The sequence below is a fragment of the Uranotaenia lowii genome, chromosome 2 (assembly GCF_029784155.1).
Source record: "Uranotaenia lowii strain MFRU-FL chromosome 2, ASM2978415v1, whole genome shotgun sequence".
Lineage (NCBI taxonomy): Eukaryota > Metazoa > Arthropoda > Insecta > Diptera > Culicidae > Uranotaenia > Uranotaenia lowii.
In genome coordinates, this window is record NC_073692.1 from 34,666,814 (window position 1) to 34,693,857 (window position 27,044).

At 33.4% G+C, this 27,044-nt stretch overlaps 1 protein-coding gene across 1 annotated transcript in view; it reads right to left on the minus strand.

Moving 5' to 3' along the window:
• LOC129745392 (ejaculatory bulb-specific protein 3-like) overlaps positions 1–27,044 on the minus strand; it is a 77,131-nt gene that overhangs the window by 10,316 nt on the left and 39,771 nt on the right. The window contains exon 3 of the mRNA XM_055738449.1: positions 13,338–13,655. Within this exon, the coding sequence (XP_055594424.1) occupies positions 13,338–13,536 (199 nt within the window). The 5' untranslated portion in view covers positions 13,537–13,655. The remainder of the gene's footprint in view (positions 1–13,337; positions 13,656–27,044) is intronic.

Consider the following 27,044-nt stretch of genomic DNA (forward strand, 5'->3'; position numbering starts at 1 on the left):
CAATCACCAGCAGCAGCCTTAAAAATCTGCGCTTCCTTAGCCAATTCCGTCTTTTTCCACCGGTAGGCCAAATCATAACAAAAAATCAGCAGAAGCTGTCTGAATATCTGCGCTCCCAAATCCATCCTGTCTTTTTCCACCGCGAAGCCAAACCTAAACAAACAAACAGCAGCCACAGTCTTAATCTGCGCTTTGAAACCATTCTATTTTTTCCGTCGGAAAACAAAATCATAACAAGCAATCAGCAGTTGCAGCCTTAAAATCTGCACTTCCTAAGAATAATTCCGTCTTTATCCACCGGAAAGCCAAATCATAACAAACAATCAGCAGCATCAGCCTTAAAAACCTCTTTTTAAACCGGAAAGCCAAACCAAAACAAACAAGCAGCAGCAGCCTTAAAAATCTGCGTTTCTGAAGCCATTCCGTGTTTTTCCAGTGACCGAATAAGCAACAATTTTGTTCGTAGCCGCAGCCTTTAAAATCTGTGCTCTCTGTGGCAATCCGTCTTCCTACAGGAGGCCAGATCTAACAATTTTGTTCGTAGCATCAGTCTTTAGAATCTGTGCTCCCTGTGCCAATCCGTCTTTCATACTGGAGGCCGAATCAGAAATAATTTTTTTTTTTGTAGCAGCAGCCTTGACAATCGCGCTTTCTGTCCTTATTCTCCCAATCACGCCATTGTCGTGATTTTAAGATTCTTATGAATCTCAATTCAGAGATTCACTTTGACAATTCTTTCACTCACAAGAATAGATTAATGACTGACTTTGTTATGTTCGTTTTGCCTAGTGTTGCCAAAATAACAAACGTTCCCATACACACATATTATATTTTATTGATCTGCAGTGTTGCCGAATACAACTATTATTTTGCCAAATGCCAAATATTAAATAACTATTATTTTATTATATTTTTAATTATATTTGATTTATTTTTGTATATCCTTCATCTCATCCTTACAATGGCCAATTTTCATTGAAAGTAAACAATAACTTAAAAATCAATTTTTGTGCGTTAGTATTGGCCAAAAAACCAAGTTTTCACTTTTTCTCTAAATTTCCTTTAGTTCATTTTGATTTCCTTCTTAGTCAAAGTTTCTGTAAGTATTGGTGTGTTTTCGGTCTTTGGCTGCTTTCGGGTGTGTTCGTATTGAATATACAGTGGTGCGTATTTGCAACACAATTTTTTTCTGTGGCTTAAATATGTTTTTTTCAAAATCAAGTTTTTTAAAGTAAATGAATTTGAGTAATAAAAATCACAAGTATTTGTAGAAAATACGTTTCTTCAACCAGTACACTCGTATTTTACACAAAATGTACGTGGAATACATAGCAAATCAGTGATTTGCTTAGGTGGGGCATAATAGAGCATGTTCCCCCACTCGTAGCAGGAGAAAAAACGAGAATTCTCGTTTTTGGTCCGCGATACGTTAAGATGGTTTCGGGAAATTGGCAATTGTTATCATAACGTCCAACCTCGTTCCAATTATTTGAACGAACCTTCCGGAAAGATAAACCAGAAAACCGATAAATAAACAACTGTCTCACTTTGCCCAATAAGCATGTTTGTAAATTTTCCCGAGATTGACCTTAGCAGAATTTCCATTCCCAGAAACAATACCGATAACTTAAGCTGCCACTTTCGGCAATCTCTGTCGTCCATACATTTGCTCGGAAAGACTTAGACCGCGCAGTTGACATTAGAAGATCGGAGAAGAAAGCTGCTGGGAACGAAGTTTTCTCGTTGGGTTGCCCTAAAGTTTTCACCCGAGAAAACAAACAGCCATTTCGCCAAAAACTAAACAAAGAACCTTCCTTTCGCCAAATGCCGGCTGCAGCGCTTTTTCGGGCGCGGAAAGTTTTGAGCGGAAGATTAGCTGTCATGTTTTAGCTTTGCCTTGTTCCCTGGCGTCGTCGTCTTTTGGCTGCTTGAGACGTCAAATTGACACATGTTGATGCGGGAAGACTTCCGATTTCCTGACGCGAAAAACTTAAAATCGTTTCCTGTAACACTACGTTATGAATTTTAAAAGAAGGCTTCTTTCAGAACTTTGAGTATTACATTGAAAATAGAAATTCTTAAAGTACAACATTATTTTTTGAGTCAGACATCCAGTTACTGCTGAACTTGACGACCTGCGTTTCCGGTTGAAGCTGCGAAAAAGCCCACCCAAATCCTAAAGCCCATATTTTCGGAGTAGGTTCATTCTTTTCCGGAAAATTTTGCCGCTCATAAATCATTTCAACTCCTCGGATTCTGGTTCATTTTATTGTGTGCCGGTTGGGTTAGTGTAAAAATTTTCCATGTTCAATTATCAGGAAGAAAAACAGGGGAGAACATGAACGACGATGAAGGCGGTAGCTATTTCAATCTTGGACAGTAAACTTTCTTTTGGCAACTTTTTGGCGCACCGGATATTCCCCAGGATTGAAAACTTGTGGCTTAGGGAAACGGCGTTGTTTATGGTGCAATAAACAGATTTCAGAATGATTTAAACGGGAGAATTTGAGAAGCTCGGAATTGATTTTTTCTGTTCCGGGAAACTGAAGGAAAGCTGCTTGGTTACAGGTAGAATAATGATGATTATCTTTGTGAAAATGATGAAATGAAATGATAATTATATTTTAGCTTTATTTAGAACTAGCTGATTTTACCCGGCCTTGCTCGGGTTCACATAAAATATAAATCAAAATGAGTCGATAGACTTTTCAAAATTTTGGAAGCCTAGTATTCATCGTTATAAGAAATTTGGTCATGTTACCTTTGTAACTTTGGTTAGTCTTTTTGAAGTTTTGATTGAGATTATTTACCGCGTTTACCGTTTTCATTTTAATAAAAAAACAAATAGCTAAGAGGTTTGTATTTATAGAAATTTAAAATTATTTTCCTTGAATTGTTGGGTATTCATCCTATAACAAAAAAAAACTTTAAACCCATCATTTTCAGGAAGCTTGAATTGATTTAGCCTTATATTTTTATCATCAAATGATAACAATGTTTTTTTAAATGAAAATTTAGTTTCTCATGCATGTAAACATACGCGAACGACCCCTTTTGAAGATCCCACTTTTCAACATGGATTATTTCCCCGTACCTATTCGACTTTTATTTACAGTAGATCCCCGCGGGGGAAGGACCACCTCGGATAAGCGAAACTTCGGATTACACGAAATACATTGAAAATCTAATCCTTTGGCTCTGGTTTTGAATATCATTCAAGCGCATAGCTCGGTAAAGGCATGTTTTTTGTTATGCTATTTAATCGACGTTTTTTGCAAATAAAGACTTTAAACTCGCCGAAAAAAAACGATTCAATACCACAACAATATAAAACGGTGATGAAACACAACTTCACATGGATTTTGTATGAAAACGGAGGCTTGGGTTACACGGATGCTCTGATTACCGGAGCTCGAATAAGCGTGGTTCTGCTTCACTTAGAAATTTCTAAGAAGTTTTGCTCTAAATCCTTGTTAAACACTCACTCTGCAGGTTTTCAGTTGCAGTTTTTCTTAGATTTTGAAAGTTCCACAAATCTCTGACATGAAATCATCCATTTTATAATGTTATGAAAAAGGTGTTCGAGTTCTGATCAATTTCTTTTATTCTTTGGCACAACTATCGCATTAATCATCGTGAAATCGTTAGATTTATTTTATTCGCGGTTTTAAACGGTTTTTATATTCTCAAAATTGATGGTAGAATGACAAACAATTATTGAAAAGTTAAAAATAACCAAGTTGAACTGTGCCAAACTAATAACTTCAGTTTCAATTACTAAAAAGTTTCAAGCGTTGGATTTGGTTTTATCATTCGCCAGAAAATGCACGTTTAGATGTCTATTCCCCCTTTTAAAATTTTACATAATTATCAAATAACTTTGGGTATAATTAATTTTTCTTTTTCTCTGAGGAATTCGAAAAATTCGAAAATGGTTGGTAGCTTAAAGCTGGAACATTGCTGCTAATTCAGCTGTAAAAGTCATTTCATTATGAATATGAATCAATGCGTCCTTATTCTCACATTGTATATTTTTGTAGATTCTCAACGCCTCCCGCGGCGGTAGGGACGTGCTTGTGCCTCGTGCTACGAACAGTACAAAAAAATCGCTATCAAGATTTTAATCATTAGCAGGCTTTGGTTTGCTGTCCACTACACGTGAACTCTGGATGGTCGTTTCTAATGCGCGGCCCATGCCCATGGTGATGGTGAAAATAACCCCGCCAAAGGGAAAAAATGGTTTTGAAAAATGGGTGCCATGACTTTTGATTCGAGGGAATAAAAACGAAAGTTGTATGGGAGGGAGGGTCCCTTTTTCTAGGTGGGAGGGGCTCAAAACTATTACTAAAACCTTACCATATTCCAAATACATAGCTGTACCAAATTTCAGGCTGATCGGTTAAGCGGTCTGGATTTGTATAACGTGCATACAAACAAACATATATAGTCCAACTCATCTTTATATATTAGAAAGAAGATAGAAAGCCAATAACTTGACCAACAAAACCCACTCAAAAAATTATACGAACTCGTCCAAACTCTTAAGATTATCTCTTACTGAAAAAAGGCAATATTTTGGATATTTTGTAGTATATCTGCTTTCTTAGTTGAAATATGTATTTGACATATTGCACAAAGTTGTGTGTTTTAACAGTTTGAACAACTTTCTCAAGTAGACCAAGTTTGTAGATCGTATACTTAAAAAGATATTAAATTAAAAGTCAAAATTACTTGTATTATTTTCAAAATGCTCGTAACATTTATGATCTTGATGGTGTATTCAACAAAATTTTTTTTAAATAGCAAGATCAACAACTTCTGTTAAGACATCAAGTCTCTAAACAAATTATTTAAAGAATTTTTATTTTTTGATTTCCCTTCTAAGGCTATGAGCATTTAGTATCCGGGCAGTTTAAAACCTCTGTATTTTAAAAACTATGAAAGTGTTATTATGATATTTAATGTAAAAATATTAAAAAAAAAGGTTTAACGTTGATGACAAGAAATACTCTTACTTTAAGATAAAATATAATTTTTATCTTTGCACACTTTTTTCAGCCATGTACTGATCTATTATTTTTACCACAGAAGCTAAACCTTTTCAAAATCATGATATTTTACACAAATTCACCTGTAAAAATCAATTGGAATCTGGTTGGTACTTTTTCATGAGTAGGCATCTCGAAGAATATGACCTCTTAAATTCGGGTTTAACATAAATTTCTTAGTCCATCTGAACACATCTGTCACATTGCGTAAAACCCGGTTGCACAGATTGCGATCCATGGAACTGCTAATTTTTAGTTAATTCCCGGGTGTCCACTTGACAGGCAACACTTTTAGTCTGTCTGAAACGGATTTACTGCATAGTTAAGAGGTCTGCATTCAGTTGTCCCCAATAACCATAAATTTGTTCCTATAGTTGAGATCAAGGGTTCCACTCCGATGGTTGGTTTGAATTTTGTACCCGAGCAGACTTTGATGCCCAAAATGATAGCAAACTAAAACCTTAATATGGTGTCAACAGCAAAATGATACCATCTTCTGATGTCAAACCACTCTCGGGCATCAACAGCAAAATTGAAGCAAAATTTGCTGTAAAACTTTTACTGATAGCAAAAAGAGCCCTCATTAAGCTGTCCAAATTCTAACATAAAATACCGAACTGAGACCGAAATTATAGCAATCAAAATTTTTATGCAATCTGATAAAGAGTTTTTTAATTACAGTGTAAATTTATATGGTCAAGTATACGATCGCGGCAAATCCATCCGTGCTCGAAAATTAATCTGTCACACGTCACGATTTGAAACTTAAAATAAAATAGCGATTTTAAAAGGACAGTTCATTGGCGGTCCTAGAAGACTTTTTGTTGAAAGCATTCAAAGCAAAATTAGACATCGTTAAAGTATCATTGTTTTTATATTATTTGCTATTCGGCATATGTCAATAATTGCCAATTATTGCCAATTACAAATTATCAATTTAAATCAATCTAACAGTTAATACTTTTAAAATCTTCAATTCAACGTGTCTTCATAACTAAGTTTTTATGTGATGCCAAACTAAGGTTTGTAATTTTTCCACGTTAAAAAACTACCAATCTTACAATCATTTTAATTTCCCTCAAGACTTGATTTTAATGTTCAAATGCCTTTTTATGAATGTTATAAAATTTAAACCGAATACGAATATCAAAAGTTATAATACCAAAAACGATTCCAATCATAAACATTTTTTTAAGATGATAAATTAAGATTGTAGTTTTATTTTACTTTCAATCGCGACTTTTATTAGATATATAATTTAATTTTTTTTTCTGGAAATACTCTGAAGAGCCACAAAATTAATACTGGGCATATATTGTACAGCACTGATGTTTTGAGAATGCGTTCACAGAAAAATTCAAATAAAACGACTCCCTAAAGAGACTACAGTAAACGAAGAGGCGCCATCTGATTCTTTCAAGTTAATACAATCAGCAACCATGCTGCGGTGTTGCTCCAGGATTGCCATTAATAAAACTTTTTGTCAATATTGTTTCGGATGAACGAGCAAGCTTGATCAAAATTCTATTACTTTTTTACTGCTCTTCATTCACTTTGTTTGAAGTAGATAAGAAATAATTATAAGCAATGATTTGCTTACTTTGTTAATATTAGTAGTAAAATCAAAAATTTTGTCTCTTTGTTTACTATAGGCTCGGTACGGCACTCCGGTTAAAAAATACTAGCTAAATAGATTTGTAAAAAATAAATGCATCGCGAAGAAAATCAGGGGTTTTAAGAACTCCACAACTCTGCTTAGATTACATATATAGAGACGAAATACAGGTACAATAAACGGCTTAATTATGTCATTGAAGTGAGAAAAATCTCGGCAGCCTGCAGCTTTTAAAGAAAATCTCTTTTTGCATGTTATTTTAACCGTACATTGTAACTGAAACTGAAAACCAAACATTGTCATCATTGGTTAAATAGTGTTAAACTATATTATAACAGATTTGTTTAATGTTTAAAAAAAAAATGCGATCTTCTGAAAAATCAGAACACTTGGCATCCTTGCCCGGGTGTAAACAACTTGCTTACGAGTTGTTTTGGTTTTTCTTCAGATTGGAAAAGAAAGTGCGGAAGATGGAAGGGCCCGATCGAGTTTTCCATTTTGTTTGGTAAGTTAATTCAAAAGCAATAATGTAGAATTTAAAAGATTGAAAAATTTTCAGGTTTTACTATTTTTCACCGGTTATTCGATCAAAAGTAACCGAGAAAAGTTACCATATCAAATGGCTTCTGGTCAACAACAACAGCTGCAGTTTCTGGCAGACGGCTTTCAAGGGGACTGCTTGCTAGTCGGGGAGGACTGTCCGTTCGTTTGGGTCACCGGTTCGCCCAGTTTGAAAGTTTCAAAAACTCTTCGTGAACGGGAACACGTAACCTCAAAAGTGCTGGCTTCAACCGGAGCTATCGTTTTTCTGATTCAAGCTCAGATTGCACACTCTCCGCCGTCTGAATTACGCAACTTTTTCATAGCCGTGATTCGCGATGAGTACCTGGAAGGATTAACTAGAACCGTCAAGTCGCAGGAAGCAAAGGAACTTAGGTGAGTTTCCAATCTCCGTTGCTTTAAATTATTTACTAAAACGCTTAGGATCAGTACGAGTGATTTTATGTTAAAAAATTTTTGAATCAAAAAGTGTTTTGGTAAACCTAAAACATGCTCAAATTAAAATACTGTATACACAAGTACAAGTATGTATAAATTTTATTTTTCAATATTTATCAGCAAAACATGAAAGTTCAGGTGAGAGAAAATATCACCACAAAATAAGTTAGCTGTTAGTTAGTTAACAGTAAGTTAATCTCCCAAGACCTCTTAAAGGTTTCTCGAACCAAAAAATTGACAATCGAAGTATTTTGGTCATTTAAAGAAAACTTTGGGGACTGATTTCTCGAAATCGGTATTTGGTGAATTGCATGCAGTTGCAACTCTTTGTTCCTAAAGCGACTCAATTTGAACAATTGTAATCGATAAAATTTAATAACATAGTAATATCGGATATCTTTTTAAAGGAAATTCACGATACCATGGTGGTAATCCAAAGCGACAACAAGTAAAGGATTTCAAAACAGAGCTTAGTTGAGAGGTACGATGATCCAAAAGCTGATCTAACTGTTCCGTTGCTCTAGTGCTTTAAGGAAAGTACCACTTGCATAACAAGAACGCCATTTAAGCTCCACGGTTCGAATGAGAATCTTTCGTATGGATCACGGAAATTATAGAAAAACACCTACATTTATTCGAAGCATTGAAGACGGAGACGCCAGAAGGTTCTTTAGGCCAAAGAAGACTACCAACAAAAGTAAGTTTATCTTTTCATACATTAAGGACCTCAAAACAATCTTAGCCGGAAAACATCACTGTTTGACATTCTTCATCTCAGAACTAAGAATTTAGTATCCTTGAGTTACCCTGTTGTGTTCAATTTAGAGTATAGTTCCATGATTGAATTTGTAACTGTTGCTTGTGAAAAATCGGGATATTTCGTATTTGGTCCATAATGTGTTATAAGATATTTTTTAAATGACACAGATAAAAAAGACAAATTTAAATTAATATTTGTTATTTCTAACTACTTATTTTCTTTCTAAATTGTAGATGACGGACTAAACCGAAAATGACAACCTATGGGTATCCATATGTTTATAAAAAAAATTACGCGCGCTACAAAGTATGTCGATAAGTCAAGCTTGTGGATTCCGCTCTCAGCTGACCGAATGTTCGAGATGGATTGAGATATAAGAAGCAAATTCCTTACTGTCTGGCGGAGAATCAAAAACAATGCTCGTACGGAGAATATCACCATTCATTTGTGGTAATGAAGAAATCCGTGCAGTTAAAATCTTTTAGCTGATTATGATTTTTAGCATTTGATGATTATGATGTTTAGCATTAAAGTCTTCAATGAAGATTAAACTACGGAAGCACAACATTGAAATCGACTGAACTCAGATGTTAAGAAATCCCTACTAAGAACTTCAGAGGAGCCAACTTTTTACCGAGCAACAGGTAAAGATTTTTAAAATTTTATCACTAAATATGCATAAGTATTATTGAATACGAAATCTGAAATTTAACTAAGTCTTGTTTGTGAGACATTCTTTGTTCTTAACGCTCATGTAAATGTAATTTCTCTTATTCTTATAATGGCTTCTTATATTATGAAAAAAGAAATTTTTAACTAGGGTAACTATTTGCTAATTGCTGGAATTTTAGTAAACGTCAATTAATTTACTGAAAAATGAGCACAAATTTATTCAGGACACTTTTTTGCATTCTGCTAATATTTTAGTATAAAAAATCCTTAATTGATTTATAATAACTGGTCAAATTTGAGCTAAATTTAGCTATAATCCAGCCTCGGAAGTTTTGTGGATAGATACTTATGACTATAATACATTTTTTCAGATTGCTCGTGTCAAAAAAAACTTGCGTTGTCTCTATCGAATTCGTCAACGATCTGTCCGGATCGCTGTAAATTGCTTTCACGTTGCATAACTGAAGGCGACTCGGATACACGGAAAAAACTTTAAAGCACAATAAGATTGAATATTGCTATCACGCTTTGATGAGTAAACTCGTTTTCATTTCGGTTGACTTAAGTTAGAACACAGTAAAAATAAAAGAGCAGTTTTTTAATAGGGACATCAAAATTAAACCTCGTTTTGCTGTAGTTTTTCTTCAAGTTTTGAAAGCAAAATGATGCCAAATTTTACTGTCAGGCAAAATTATGTGATGCCTTTGCTTTCCAAGCTCTCAGAAAATGAGGTGTAGTTAGGGTCTCAGTTTTAGAAAAATTAGGTATCATTTTGCTCACCAAGTATGAAAATCTTTGCTCTCATTTTTGCTGTGTACCACCTTATGTCAAGCAAAATGAGAGCAAACTCGGCTCTCAGGGCGTGATAGCAAAATTTGCTATAAATTTGCCATAAAAGTCTGCTCGGGTAAGCATCCTAGAGTGGCTCCTTATACTTCTCAACCAAAAAAAATCAGAAAAAATAAACAGTTCATGAGTTTTCAAATAAAAAATAATGAATTTCCGAGGCGCAAAATGCGTAATAGGAGCAAATTTGTGCAAAATTATTTTTACTATGGGTTTTTGCACCGTAAATATCTCAAACACACGTTAATGTAAAAATGTGAAAAAAAAAATAGGCAAGATAGTCCTTTTCATAACCAACACAACGCTGCTAAAGTTTTGCATATCCGAGCTCTAGTAACCTAGCTATCACCGAAATGAAGTGCCCGGATACTAAATGATCATAGCCTTAGGTGGAAAACTCACTTTTTTTCTTTCTAGAATTCGATGGATCATCAAAAAATTTTGAAATGTTGTGAAAACATTGTAGGAAATATAAGTAAATAAAATAGGATCCCAAGATCTATTCTAAGTATCACAAGGTGATTTTATTCAGTGTGACAAAAATAGTAAACGCACACACATTAATATCGCAAATTATGAGAGAACGAGAACAAGTTCGGGGAATCTCGGAAGAGTCTTGAGAACAAACGGCAAGAAGAGCAACTTTGCGAGTCAGTTTAGAAACTATTCTTATGGCTAACGAAAGTATAATCTTGATCCCAATAGTTAATGTCGTTTTACCGAAAAATATTAAATAGTGTTAAAGAAATTCACTACATGGCGCAGTCAAAGATCCGATCAATATCTTCATCTGAAGATTCCGTTGATGCCCTCATCTTTAAAATGGTTTCAATTTCATTCAAGATAAAGTAAATCAAATCATTTTAAGTTGAAAAAAAACATGGCGTCGAAACCGCGTCAGCCAAATTTGCGTCAGAGTAATAAAAGTGAAATACAAAGGTCTTGGTTCCGAGTAAGACAAGGCAGAACAGAATTTGTCAATGTTACTTGGTTTCGAATAAATAATTTCGGAGAACCAGTACTGGTATTGTTGCTAGGTTCCAAATATGAGAATAATTTGGAGAACCGAAGCATCTGGAGATAAATAGTACGATAATCAGATTTACAGAAGTCAATGTGTTTTAAGTTTAAAATAAATGTAATGATGCATAACTTGGTTCCGAATCGGTGGTTTCGGAGAACCAGAAGTTATAAAAGTATGTTTACTAGGTTCCAAATTTAGTTTAATTTGGAGAACCTTAGGCTTTAATACATGAAAAGTACGGAAAACAGGATTGCGAAATGTAAAACAAAAAGGACAAAAAGGAATAAACACGGACCTTTGAAAAATGAGATTTTTTTAAAATGAATCTCATCGTCATCTTCTAACACTATCATAACAGTTTAACAGTACTTGTGAGTTGCGAGTGAGTGTTGTAGTATGGAAAAGTTAGACACTTCTTAATTTCGAGGAAAGTGCTTTCGCTCTCCCGAGGACATTTTAAGATTAAACATGTGAGGACAAGAAGGTGTAAATGTGAAAGCATGCACGGATGTTGTCAATTAGGGTTGCTAGTTGATGTTGTTTGTAAATATTATTTCAACGTTAAAAATATTTCTCCTATTTTAAAGAATTCAGTTTTTTATAAAGTTTTTTAAACGAATTAAGTAAAAAAGCTCAAAACTTCTGTGGTTTCGTTTATTTGACAATATAACAATTCGTGTATCTGCCAATTTTATCCTGGTTCCGAAAGAATAATTTCGGAGAACCAGTTTTGGTCACGATAGTTGCTTGGTTCCAAATATGAGAATAATTTGGAGAACGTGAAGTATATGGAGATAAACAGTTCATTAATCAGATTTACCTCATGTGTTTAAAATTTATACAAAAAAAATCATTGATAAACTGGAGGTTTCGGAGAACCAGATGTTATGAAGTTGGTTTGCTGGGTTTCAAATTTAGTTTCACTGTAACGTGAAAAGTAACGAAAATAGGATTACGAAACTCAATGATGGTGGCACATCATCATCTCCTGACACCATCGCAACAGTTAGACAGTATTTGTGAGTTGCGAGAAGTTGTTGTCATATGCAATGGTTGAACAGTTGTTAATTTTGAGAAAATTGCTTTCTCTCTCTCGGTGACATTTTTTCATTTGACGAAAAGAAAGTGTCGATGTGAAAGTATGCACGGATGTTGGCAATTAGGGTTGCTAGTTGATGTTGTTTTAATCATCAATACAAAAAAAAAATATTTGCTCCTATTTCACAGAAACGAGTTTTTAAAAGTTTATGACAAGAAATCAATAATTAAGTTCGAAATGTTCAAAATGTCTGCGTATATTCTAATCAAATAATATTTTTTTGGAAAAAAAAGTCTGACTGGACACAATCAACAACAGCTGCTAACCACATATGAATAAAAATGGAAATATTTGTGTGGTTTATTATTTTACAGATTTGATCCTAACAAAGTTAAATTTAAATGAGCTTTAAAAAAAGTATCGAGAACTAAAAAAAGCTAATATTTTCATTAATTTTAACGTTAAACCATAAAATATGTTGCTTCTCTGGTAACTTTTTCGACCGGTAGAGAAGGGAAGCAATGTAGGAAATATAAGTAAATAAAATGGGATCCCAAGATCTATTCTAAGTATCACAAGGTGATTTTATTCAGTGTGACAAAAATAGTAAACGCACACACATTAATATCGCAAATTATGAGAGAACGAGAACAAGTTCGGGGAATCTCGGAAGAGTCTTGAGAACAAACGGCAAGAAGAGCAACTTTGCGAGTCAGTTTAGAAACTATTCTTATGGCTAACGAAAGTATAATCTTGATCCCAATAGTTAATGTCGTTTTACCGAAAAATATTAAATAGTGTTAAAGAAATTCACTACAAACATCAAATGTCTATCGTTTACCGTTCATACCGCAAATAACTTATTAGGTGCATTTACACCTGTGTGGGGCGTCATGAACTTAAAAATCTCTTCACCAGGAGCGCCACAATATGAGCAAAAGTTTGTTCCAATTCTAAATGAAGCATGCTTTAAAGAAAAAATGTCGTTCCCAAAAAGTGGATTTTTTTCAGCACGAGTTGTAAATTTAATATTTTGGTTTCGAATGTTTGTTTTTCCGGGTTTCTCTGTTGGACTCCCGGTCTAAAGGACCTTAAACATTTCTTCGGGTAATAAAATTTTCATGACTTTTCATTCGCTTTCAATCACGCTTTCCTCCCGTAGCTCCCAACCAACTAATGTTGAATTCAATTTCGTGCAGCTGTAGACAGAAGCTTGAAAATTTAAAAGATAAAAAAAAGACTCTCTCGAACCGTCAAGTGGAGAAATCACTTTGGCAAGTCGGATGTCCTCCGATGGTCCTGAGCTGGACTTAGTAGGTAGTAGAGATACTCACTCTTCAGTTCCCGTCCTTCCTGGGTGCAAGGGCCCTTATCCAGCAGGCACTTGATGTAGTTGCTCAGAATCCGGTCATTGCCCAGCACCTGGTCCACGTTGACGTTGTCGAACTTATCGGTGTACTTTTGCTGCTGTCCGGCTGCCACCGAGAAAAGAACTGCAGCCAACGCCAGCAGGATCAGTGAAATGGATTTCATGCTTGATTCGACGGGGTTTTTTTTGTTCGGAGGTTGTCGTCACAGGAAGTTGTACCAATTTGCCGTTTTCAAGCTGTCCAACCAGATGTTCGATTGGGACAGATTTGTTGGGGAGTGATCTGTGGAAAAAGGTGAGATAGAAAAAAAGGTTTCATTTGTTTTTTTATTCTAGAAACGCCAACGACCAATTCAATCTTAAGTTTCAAATGCTGTTCAAACAAAGCTTAAGTTTCATGAATTTTAATGAACCAACCCAAGGAGGAATACGAGTGCTGGAGTTTCATTCACACAAAGTAACGATTGATTTCAATTTCCCAAACATCATTTAAAACGGCTGGAATGCTAGGGAAAATTGGGAAGAAGCGAAGGCTGAACCGAAACCGAACCGAGGATTTTCTTTCCACTTCGTTAAATCGTAAATTGCATTTCGAATTTCATTGGACGAAGGCATCGGGAAAAAAAGAATCAATGAATCAACAAAATCAACATCCGCAGCGCTGGACAGACCGGGGAATAATTTCCGACATTTTTGGACATGGCTGGATGACATTGAAACAGCAGAATAAGGAAGGCCGAATGCTACCGTTCTCAAGCGAAGTTGAGACTACTTGCCTGGTACTTAAGTGGCTGAATATTTGACTTGCCAACCTCATTGAAATTGATTAGTCCCATTTTTAACGGTTGCCATTGAAAAAAAAATCTTCAGTACGGTGTATGCAAGCGTTAGTTGATGTGACATGATGAGTGATTCCATCGCTAAAAATGGTTTTGAAAGATTTTGGCTCATTCTTCGATTCGAAATTCTCTAGCTTATCTTCACAACCTGACAAAATTAATAAATGTAAACATCCAGCACGGTTTTGCTGGAGAGCGTTTTCAATACCAGTTGGTGAACTATATATAAAATTCAATGTTGTAAATAACATAAAAATAGCAAACCTTTGGCGTTACTCTCCGAGATTTATGTACTCTCTGGAGCCACCACTGCGTAATACTTAAAAAAATTTGCATTTTATCAAAATATATTAATTGGCTCGTTTTGCCACTTTGAGGGGTCGCAACATTGTTTTCCTGTTTAATAAAGTTAGGTTTAAACAATAAAAAAGAAAAAAAAAACATCAATAAATAATGGCAAATAAAGATTTGAATATATTCATGACAGTTAATTGTTTATTATAACTGAAAGGTGAAACTCCTGATCAAGTGCAATATTTGCACATTTTTGGCCCTAACTTCACATGTTGAATTTTTTTTTATAATTTCTTTATTCGAAACGGCTCAATCTTCAAGCTTTAAGAAGTCACACTCGTTTTCTTTCGTTTTATTGCTTTAATATTGTTTGCTTAGCTTATCACGGTACTAAGGAAAAACGCTATAGAAAAGGAAACATGCAAATAAAATGAATTATAGACGAAGACCGATAGCTTGAAAAAAACTTTTGATTGAAAATCCTCCAAATGAAACAAAAAATCCAAAGAATCGAAATAATCACTAATATAAAAAAAAAATTAAAAAAATATAAATAATCAAGAAAAACAAAACAATCAAAAACATTAGGAAAATCAAGAAAATCAAATCATCACGAGAATCAAAAAATCAAGAAATTAAAAAAAATCAAGAAAACAATCAGGAAAATAAAAAAAAACTGAAAAAATTAAAGAAAAGAAACTAAAAATAAAATAAGAAATAAGAAATTCAAGAAAATCAAGACATCAAGAAAAATATAAAAAACAAGAAAGTAAAGAACATCAAGAAAATCAAGAAAATCAACAAAATCAAGAAAATCAAGAAAATCAAGAAAATCAAGAAAATCAAGAAAATCAAGAAAATCAAGAAAATCAAGAAAATCAAGAAAATCAAAAAAATCCAGAAAATCAAGAAAATCACGAAAATCAAGAAAATGAAGAAAATCAAGAATATTAAGAAAATCAATAAAATCAAGAAAAACAAGAAAATCAAGAAAATCAAGAAAATCAAGAAAAACAAGAAAAACAAGAAAATCAAGAAAATCAAGAAAATCATGAAAATCAAGAAAATCAAGAAAATCAAGAAAATCAAGAAAATCAAGAAAATCAAGAAAATAAAGAAAATAAAGAAAATCAAGAAAATCAAGAAAATCAAGAAAATTAAGAAAATCAAGAAAATCAAGAAAATCAAGAAAATCAAGAAAATCAAGAAAATCAAGAAAATCAAGAAAATCAAGAAAATCAAGAAAATCAAGAAAATCAAGAAAATCAAGAAAATCAAGAAAATCAAGAAAATCAAGAAAATCAAAAAAATCAAGAAAATCAAGAAAATCAAGAAAATCAAGAAAATCAAGAAAATCAATAAAATCAAGACAATCAAGAAAATCAAGAAAATCAAGAAAATCAAGAAAATCAAGAAAATCAAGAAAATCAAGAAAATCAAGAAAATCAAAAAAATCAAGAAAATCAAGAAAATCAAGAAAATCAAGAAAATCAAGAAAATCAAGAAAATCAAGAAAATCAAGAGAATCAAGAAAATCAAGAAAATCAGGAAAATCAAGAAAATCAAGAAAATCAAGAAAATCAAGAAAATCAAGAAAATCAAGAAAATCAAGAAAATCAAGAAAATCAAGAAAATCAGGAAAATCAAGAAAATTTAGAAATTCAAGAATATCGAGAAAATCAAGAAAATAAAAAAAAATCAAGAAAATCAAGAAAATATAGAAAATCTAGAAAAATAAGCATATAAAAAAATCTAGCAAACCAAAATCATCAAGAGAATAGTAAAAATCAATAAAATCAAGAAAATCGAAAGAATTAAGAAAATCCATAAAATTAAGAAAATAAAGATAAACGAGAAAATCTGGAAAATTTATAAAATCAAAAAATAAAATCAAGAAAATTAAAAAAAAGTCATGAGAATGAAGAAACTCAAGAAAATCAAGAGAATCAAGAAAATCAAGAAAGTCATGAAAATCAAGAAAATCAAGAAAATCAAGAAAACCGAGAAAAACACGAATATCATTAAAATTAAGAAAATTAAAAAATCAAAAAAATTAAGAAATTCAAGAAAATCCCGAGAATTACTTTAATCAAGAAAAAAGATAAAATCAAGCAAATCAAGAAAATGCAGAAAATCAAAAAAATTCAGGCAATAAAGAAAATCAAGAAAATCAAGATAATCAAGAAAATCAAGATAATCAAGAAAATCAAGAAAATCAAGAAAATCCAGAAAATTCAGAAAATCCAGAAAATCCAGAAAATCAAGAAAATCAAGATAACTAAGAAAACCAAAAAAATCAAGAAAATCAAGACAATCAAGAAAATCAAGAAAATCAAAAAAAACAAGAAAATCAAGAAAATCAAGAAAATCAAGAAAATCAAGAAAATCGAGAGAATCAAGAAAATCAAGAAAATCAAGAAAATCAAGAAAATCAAGAAAATCAAGAAAATCAAGAAAATTAAGAAAACAAAGAAATTCAAGAAAAATTTTTAAATCAAGCAGATTAAGAAAATCAAGAAAATCAAGAAAAACAAGAAAATCATAAAAATAATAAAAAACCATTAAAATGTCTCTAGATAACGGAAGAATTAAGAAGACGGCTGAAAAATTGTAAACCATACCTGAAGTGGTGTTGAAAATTGAGTTTTTCTAACACTTTATAAGAAAAGTATTGTCAAACACAGTTGCATTTATTGGAAACCCGTTTTCAAAAATTACAGTTTGATAAAATTAATTTAGAGCATTTCAAATTTTTTTAAACATTTTTTAAGGGATTCAAATAGTTGATTCATCTTATACACCTAATAATTTTTTTGCCAATGTTTCCAAAAAGGTAAATATTTGACGGTCGCCGTATGAGCAGAAAAGTCATCATCTCACGTTCAAGAAATCCAATTGTCTATCAAAGTGTTTGATTCAACTTTTCGAAAATATTCTACCATACGCGTTCAATATAAAAAATTATCTTGTTTGACATTGAATATCTACAGAATAAAAGATCGCCTACCGCACAATAATTTAAAATTGATTTAAAAAAAAACAGCTTTCCGAAATTCAACCCTAAGCGGTAAATTCTCGATATTGATAGGTGGGCACGAGCTGTTGTTGTTTTTCGTCCCTGGACTGGCAAGCTTATTTGTATTCTGGAAGCGAGCGATTTTGTTTTCAAAGTCAAGTCTTAGCTTCGGAATAACCTTCCGTCACCGGTCGTCGTTGCTGCGGTTTTTTCTTTTCTCTCGAAAAGACCATCCAGAACAGGAACTGAATCATAATGTTTGGACCTTCGTCCCAATCTCAATCAAGGGCAAGATTGCGAACTTTGGTAGCGAACTACTAATCCAATCATTAAAATTCATGCTGAGCACGATCTAAATCTGATGTTGGTTCTAAGATTTACCGAAACCGTTGATTTAGGAAGTGAAAGTCGGAAAAACTCTCAAAAGCGTGAACTGCTTTGAATGATAACGAAAATAATAAAATAGATTCTCTTAAAAACCGCAAATGAAAAAAATGTACAGATTTTTTTAAATTATAGGAAAGGACTTGAAGTTTGATTATTTTAAACTGTATTTATGTTAAAATTTATTTGTCCAAAGAATACTTCAGATTGAACTTACCATTAGAATGTCTGTACGTGATTCTGCGGAAAATTTCATGATTTCCGCGCCATTATTTTCCCATGCCTAATTGTAATTTTTCGACGGCAAATTGTTTCCGCAAATGGCAAAGAAAATTGCCAGAATTCTTTTCGGTGAATAAATTCTTTTTCCCAACGGGTGGTGATGAAGATTTCCTTCTTCATTGTTTCGTTTCATTGCCCGAATATTTGGCTGTCCGCAGCAAAAGAAGCTGATTGCTGGAACGGGAGTTGCAAACATTTTTCCAGGAAACATTCCATATGGCTTATGGAAATGGCGTTGAATTTGAAGTGGTTGCTTCAATTGCATACCTTCAGGCGTTTTCATAATTGAGATACGAAGGTCAATGCTTCGAATGTAAATTAATTATTCCATAGTTTCAGTCAGCGAAAAGTAAATTTGAAAATCAACAAACAAATAAATTGTAATCAATTGAATAAATTCGCCGTTAACAGAATTGATTGAGAGTTTGTTGAACATTTAATCGACAACAAAGGATTGTTTGTGGAAACTCACAAAATGAACCCATGGAAATTCATACGTTGCTTTGCTGCTTCTATCGAAAATTCCGATAAACATTGCAAATCACTCCAATCGGTTGACTTTCCCATGGAGTAATTAAATTTAAGCCCACTTCGGAACGATTCTGGAAACTTCTCGGTCATTCAGCACATCGGAACGCACATGTCTTGATGTGTTTTTGACCATCGATGAATGAATATGCATCAAATTCCGATCCGATCCAAACACACAACACAAACCAAAAGCTTCTCAATAGAGCTGACTTTTGCTTTTCATCGATGTGTTCAAAGCCTTGGAGAAGGGGAAATGAAGGCTGGTATAACATCCGAGAAGGATGTATGGCACAAAACGGTATTGATTGACAATATAGACTTAAAAAAAAAACATGTGGTCAGGTAAAATTAAATCATGTTTTCATCCAATTTGTCATGTGATCACTCAATATAGGGTACAAAAATTCGTTAACAAATCACAAAAGGATTATGTTCCACTAGCTAGTGCGAGAATCTAGTCAGGATACGAATTTCAAAAGCCATCTTTCCTGACCATCCCAGCTTTGCTTGGGAATCTTCGTATCAACATATCTATCCATAAGTTGGAGAAACCCAATCCGAGAAGAATAACACCCAAAAGGCGGAAAGTCACTCTCTTTCGCTGGACGGGTCTTCGATGGGAAATCAAATATTGGTTAGTAATGTTCTCGGCATCGAGGCGTGTCTGAGTCAAAGTTTGAAACTGGAAGTCCTGACAAAAGCTTAATTTTGGCACATGTTCCTTCTCCTAAACATGAAGAACACAAAAGATGACTGATGATCTAAAATTCTAGTTATGTTGTGTCAATGAATGTGCTTTTCTGAAAGTTTAAATACTCTGAGTTCAGGTTACATTGACTGATTTTGCAAAAATGAACAAAAAAAATAGAATATCTCAAGATTTTGAAGCTTGAATAAATTACAAAAAAAAAAGAAATTTAGTGTTTATAAAAAAAAATCAAAAATGAGGGAAATAAAAATCTCCACTTGTGATAAACTACCAAATCTAAAAATAAATAGATATAGAAAATTATTGTTGTGAGGAAGTATGTGTAAAAAAATTACCGTTTGAATATTACAAAATTAAAATACAATAGTAAATTTTCACTTTGTAGAAAAAAAAAAGAAACATGGCTGAGCTGTATCGATGGCAATTTCCAAAAGTGTTTAACACTAGAAGGACCGGCAAATTGAATATGTATACCTATTCGGACCTCGACCAGTCAAAATGACTGGTAAAGGGAAAATTTTTTATATCATAATATTTTTAATTTTTTTCTTTTGAAATTATTTTGTTATTTATTCGATATCATTTTTGTTATAAAATGGAAATATTTTTTCACCATGGGTGCACGGAATCACCTCATTTTCGCATAGTTGACGAATGCGTGTATGTCATAAAATGAATATTTCAAATAATTATCAAAAAATTAAAACACATTATCAATTTAATTATAAAATCATGTTAGATGGCTATAGGTATTGACCATGGGTGCATGGTTTCGCTTCAATTTTGTTTTAGTAGATATTTTCTAGCATTCACCGCTCTCAAATTTTTCAACACGTTGCCTATAAATTATACCTGATATTGTAGGTTTTGAAGCATACTTTTTCTATTAGTAGAGCAATTCACCATGGGTGCACGGATTCACCGCCATTCTTCCAAAATCTTTTTTTTTTTGCATGCTAAAGGTAAAGTATAAAGACTTTTATAGATTCAAATGAAAAATTGTGTTAAATACATGGTTTTTCACTATGGGTGCACGGATTCACTGCGTTTTAATTAAATATTGGACTTTTTTGCAAATTTTTAAAAAGCATTTTTACAAATCTTATCTGAAGCAAAGTCGAAATCATGTCTTTCATGTTGAGACAAAATGATTTAAATAACGATTTTTATTTTAAGTTCCGTTTTTTCATTCCTGAAAAAAAAAAATTTTAATTATATCTTGAAATAGTAAATTTATTTTTTTTTTAAACACAGGTTTTTGCAATCGTATATTTATCTGATAAGATCTGATCAACATCCAAGAAATTGGAAAACGGTTACCATGGACCGAGTGAATTTTAGGAATTAAATACATCAAGTTATGTCGTGCGACGGAAAACAGTGAAAATAAAAATAATGAATCAACATTGTCAAATGTACACATTGATTTGTTTATCCTTAAAAGTTTTTTGATTGATCAATATTGCATTTCAAATACCAATCATATCTAACTCAAAAATATTTTGTGTTCTGAAGCAAGTTGAAAACTATTTATTTCTATATAATTTTCAACGGTGAATTAACAGCCAATATCTTAGTGCCGATGTGGTCTATCAGATAGGCTGGCGCGAGTCTGGTCTAGGTATGCCAGGCGTACTGGGTTCGATTCCCGGTATCGACAAGAAAACACTTGGATTCAAACCCCATAAGTTGCCGACAGGTAAGATGTGTTTTCTCTTATAATAAGAATGTTCAATAAGAATGTTCAATCAGTTGCCAGCTGGCCAGGTATATACACGGGTGCCGGAATACTTGTAAGTGAACTTTCATTGGAAATTTGTCGAACCTAATGATTTAAGAATGCATGTGAATACATACTTGGGCAGAAACTGCGGTGTATCCGTGCACCCATGGTGGATAACCAACATATGAAAAATATTCCGTGCAACCATGTTGAAATATCATTTAAATTATTCAGTTTCATAGCTGATGTCTTCAAATTTGAATAAATGAGTACACAATTCATAATTATTTTACTCATTCTAGTTTAGTATAAAACAAATTTATCACCTAAAACTTCTCGATTTCTCGAATGGACATGTATTAAATCTAACATAACTTTTACAAATCTTGATGAAATTTCGCCAAATTTGGACAGAAAGTTTAATTAAAGTTGAGCAACAAAACGGACTAAAAAATTGGGAGTCAAGTGCTTGAAGCGCCACACAGCGGTAAATTCGAGAACTTTTTCTACAAATTTTCATGACTCATTTTCATTTTCTGCCCACCATAAATCAACTTAGGCTCATTGTCTTGAATGTAGATTGCAAATTAAACCAAAAGCAAGCGAAAAAAATTTATCTTGTTTGAGTTTTAGGGTTGTGAATTTTACCAGTCATTTTGACTGGTCACGGTCCGAGTGTCCATGGCGAAATTTTTTTCGATTATTAAAAAAACTAGTGAAATAAAAAATACACAGTTTTGTAGAGATTCAATATTCATGAAAAGTCGTATTTTTTGCGAATTTTTAGAGCGTAGTGTTTTAAGATATTCAACAAACAAAGTGTCCAACCAGTCATTTTGACTGGTGCGGTCTTTCTAGTGTTAATTTATAATTTCATTGATTTATTCATTTATTTAGATTTAAAATTTGTGAACGTTTGATGATGTGAGATATTTGATGGTAATTTGTAAAAGAAGAGAATTGGTTTTAATACATGAAATGGTTAAAATAAGGGAAATATTTTTAAAAAATATTATTGCTGTTTCTACTTTACTAAATTTGACTCAATTGCTTCCGAGAATACCAGAAAAAAATGTTTTGCTTACAAAAATACTTTATCTTCAGTAAATTTCCTTGGAGTGTTAAGTAACAGGAGATTGTAGGATTTATTTGGATGAAGAGTGCATATTCAATATCTCAAAACAACTTCGTTTGGAGTTAAATTGGCTTGATAATGAGTGTTCTAGAGTGTGTAATTATCGTTTTTGGTGGGATTGCGAAGAAAAAACAACTGTTAGTTTATTAGTGAATTTAACGGAAAACGGACGCATGATTTTGTGATCGAATGGATGTTACCGGAAAATTCCTCCGGAGAATCCAACACCTCCCAAGTGGGAAAACCGTTTCAAAATACACGAAAATGCACGAACTTTTATAAAACTTTAGGTCTTTTCCTAGTCGGTATACCCTTGAATTTTCAAAATTTTCCACTTCTTGGGAACATTTATCAAATTAAAGGGCTTATTTAAATTGCCATTATGGTTAAAAAATTAAGATTGCAGTAAAATTTTCCAATTCTAAATAAGGAGTAATTAATTTTCCTAAAGGCGCTTCAGTGGCGAAGGACTTCTACTAAAGGATGCCGAAATCACGGAAAAATCTATAATATCACAGAATTTTGAGCAAATTTTCATCACAGAATCTGTGTCACAAAACACAGAACTTTGAATATATTCACAGATTTTACAGATTTTTAGATTTTTGATCGTAAATATTTCTCAAATTCTATACTTCTATGTCAACATTAATTTTGTATGTACAACTTTGTATTGGAAAGTCATGAGGAGTAAGCCATGACTTTTGAGTGACGGACGCGTTTTCATTTTCGTCAAGAAATTTCCGAATTGTTTTTATTACAAAAATTTGTGGGACATTAAAACTGTTGTGCGTGAAAGTTAGGAGCTTAGTGAAATGATGTGTGAAAACAATCAAAAACAAATACATATTATTCAAAGCGACAGAATTGCTGGGGCTAGCGCTACGTCCTCCGGACCAACCCAGGTTTTTCTACCAGCCGAGCGTTGCATTGGAGACGCGATCAAATTAAAGATGAGTATCTGTTTTCATTATTTCCATATTGTTTTTTCGTGTCATGTTATATATTCAATCAAAACATAAATTTTCAAACGAACCAGTGCAGTTAAAATCATAATTCATAATAACTTTTAATACAATCCAGGCAATTTTTCAAAGTTAAATGAAATGTTGAAAAATTATACATAAGATATTGTACAAGACAAATTTCTGAGAAAGTTCTTCATAGCTAAATGTACTGCTCAAAAAGCTTCTAAATTCTAAAGGTATTTTTCAGCATATCTTTAGGCGTTTCCAATTTAACGATTTTTTTTCAGCTACCTTAAAATTTTCATCACTGAAAAAGTTAAATTCTGTTGTTCGATAAGTTTCGTTTGTTAACGCGATACCAAAAAAATTGTGCTAGAGATTAAATGTGAAATTGAAATCGTTAATATATTACACTAAATGCTTTCTACAGCGCTTCAGCAATTTCAAAATACATCATAATGTACTAAACAATTGTAGATCTTAACTTTTTTCAACTTTGTTTCGAAGACAGAAAATTGTTTTGTCTTACCTACAACGATTCAGTTTTAAAAATCTGATTTTTCAAGGTTTTTTTTTATTTTAATGTAACTCCTTAGAATGAAATTGTAGAACTTTGGCTTGTTCAGCAATGTTATGTATTTTGTTAAGATAAACAACTTTGTAGAAAAAACCAAAGCTCTAAAATGCTGAACAAAAAAGTTAGCTTTTGACGTAGAATTACGTCTTAAGGCAACACTATAGGGGGGCAAATTGAAATTCCTATCCAAAGGATTATGACGTCATCACCAACGCCTGCTTTAATGGGTTTTGTTTTTCCCTACCTACGAAAGGTATAAAACAAAGGGCTCTTTGGTCGACTAGGTTTCTTTCTCTGTTTGCCGACGAACTGAGCAGACGTTTGCAGCGCTTCGATCTGAGTGTGGACCCAACCAGTGGTAATCCGACTCAGATATCGATTTGCAGTACATAGTTCAGTGGCAACCGTGGACCAGTGAGCAGCGTAGACGGTGAGCAGCGATGACGGGCAGCAGTGATGACGGGCAGAAGCGTAGACAGCCAGCGGTTTAGGCGTCCAGTGGATCCTACAGGTCATCGCAAGTGGCGTTGTTTGTCAAATTATGTCACATAGTCGAATAATGTTGCATAATCAAATTATGTCACATGGTCCGATTATGTTGCATGGTCCGATTATGTCACACGGTCCGATTATGTTGCATGATCGGATTATGTCATACGGTCGATTATGTTGCATTATCGAATTATGTCGCATGGTTGATTTATGTTGCATGGTCGGATTATGTCACATGGTCGATTATGTTGCATGGTCGTATTATGTCACATGGTCGATTTATGTCACATGGTCGGATTTTTTCACATGGTCCGATTATGTTGCATGATCCGATTATGTCACATGGTCGATTATGTTGCATGTCCGGATTACGTCACATGGACCGATTATGATCGGATTATGTCACATGGTCCGATTATGTTGCATGATCCGATTATGTCACATGGTCGATTAAGTTGCATCGTCGATTATGTTGCATGGACGGATTATGTCACATGGTCTGATTATGTTGCAAGATCGGATTATGTCACACGGTCGATTATGTTGCATGTTCGGATTATGTCACATGGTCGATTATGTTGCATGGTCGATTTATGTCACATGGTTGGATTATGATGCATGGTCGGATTTTGTCACATGGTCGGATTATGTCGCATGGTCCGATTATGTTGCATGATCCGATTATGTCAAATGGTCCGATTATGTTGCATGATCGGATTATGTCACATGGTCGATTTATGCCACTTGGTCGATTATGTTGCATGGTTGGATTATGTCACATAGTCCGATTATGTTGCATGGCCGGATTATGTCACATGGTTAGTTATGTTGCATGGTCGGATTATGTCACATGGTTGATTATGTTGCATGGTCGGATTATGTCACATGGTCTGATTATGTTGCACGTCCCGATTATGTCACATGGTCCGATTATGTTGCATGATCGGATTATGTCACATGGTCGATTATGTTGCATGGTCGATTTATGTTGCATGGTCGGATTATGTCACATGGTCGATTGTGTTGCATGGTCGGATTTCCACATGGTCGATTATGTTGCATGATCGGATTGTGTCACATGGTCGGTTTATGTCACATGGTCGAAATTATATTGCATATTCAGATTGTGTTACATGGTCCGATTATGTTGCATGGTCGGATTATGTCAGATGGTCGATTTATTTGCATGGTTGAATTATGTCGGATTATGCTACATGGTCTGATTGTGTTGCATGGTCCGATTATGTCACATGGACTGCTTGCTCAGATTATTTCTGGTGATATGTTTATGTCACATGGTTAAATTCTGTTATATGGTTGAAATTTGTCAGTCATATATTGCCATTTTTACACTGTCATATGTTGGTCATTTCGGAAAAATACATCATAAGTTTAATTACACTAGTTTACAGCATTTTTGAACTCAGTAAACTGAAAATCATTTCTAATGTGAAATCGGGTGCTGAATCCGAAAATGAAATTCAAAAAAATCTCAGTAGAACCGTTTTTGAGTTATGCTAAAAATATGAAATTTCGGAAAAATTAAAAAAGTCCTTGTACTTAGATTAAAGTATCTCGGAAGGCACAACAGTAATTTGGAATCCCTCTTTTGCATATTAAAGGTGAATAAATTTTCTATCGATCATCTCAACACTGTTTTTGCGTTTGACCAACAGTATTGTTGATAATAGTGACTTTATGAGAAAAAAATTATAAAAAACGCATTTTTTTGGAGAAAATTTTTATTTTCAACGAAAGTTTCAGACTCGATGGTACTATTAAAAAATCTGATTTTCTTTTGCGCTTGAATGTAAATTTAAAACAAAGATTTCAAGTGGTTATTTATCAAAATCGGTTGAAAATTGAAGAAGTTATGGCAACTTTACCATAACAGTATTTTTTGTAGTTTTTCATTATTTAACGAACCGCAGTGCACTTATCATAGTATAGGAAGAATAAAACATGATAAATCTCACTCGCTCCAAGTCATAATTATTAATTAGCTTACCAGAAGGTCACATGCCAACTTTCAGGAAGATCTGGCCATAGGGAGGGGTTGCTTGAGTCTCAAACGTGAATAAAATTTTGGGGTATTTTTCCCGGAAGGAACGAAAAATATTGATTTTTCATCAATTACTTCTTTCATCATCAGCTGATTGTTTTTTAATGGTTGATTTTCTCAAAGCCTAAGTTGAGACAAATATTTCTCCCAACGACTGTAACTCGATTGGATTTGAAACAGAAAAGTTATTGCAGTTCAAAGATTGTATTTTGGTCGAAAATTCTCGTATAAAACGCAATGAGTAAAAAGTACTCATTGCGTGTTGGACAAAATTTGCGGCCTTTGAACTGCAATAACTTTTTTACTTCAAGTCCAATCGTGTTGCAGTCTTCGGGTGAAATATTTGTCTCAACTTAGGCTTTAAAAAAATGAACCATAAAAAACAATCGACTAGTGATGAAAAAAGTTATTAACGAAAAACTAGTATTTTTTGTTCCTCCCGGGCAGAAAACATTAAAATTTTATTCACGTTTGAGACTCAAGCAACCCCTCCCTATGGTCAGATCTTCCTGAAACTTGGCATGTGACCTTCTGGTAAGCTAATAAATAATTTTGACTTGGAGCGAGTGAGATTAACCTTGTGTTATTCTTCCTATACTATTATAAGTGTACTGCGGATCGTTAAATTATTAAAAACTGCAAAAATTACAGTTATGGTAA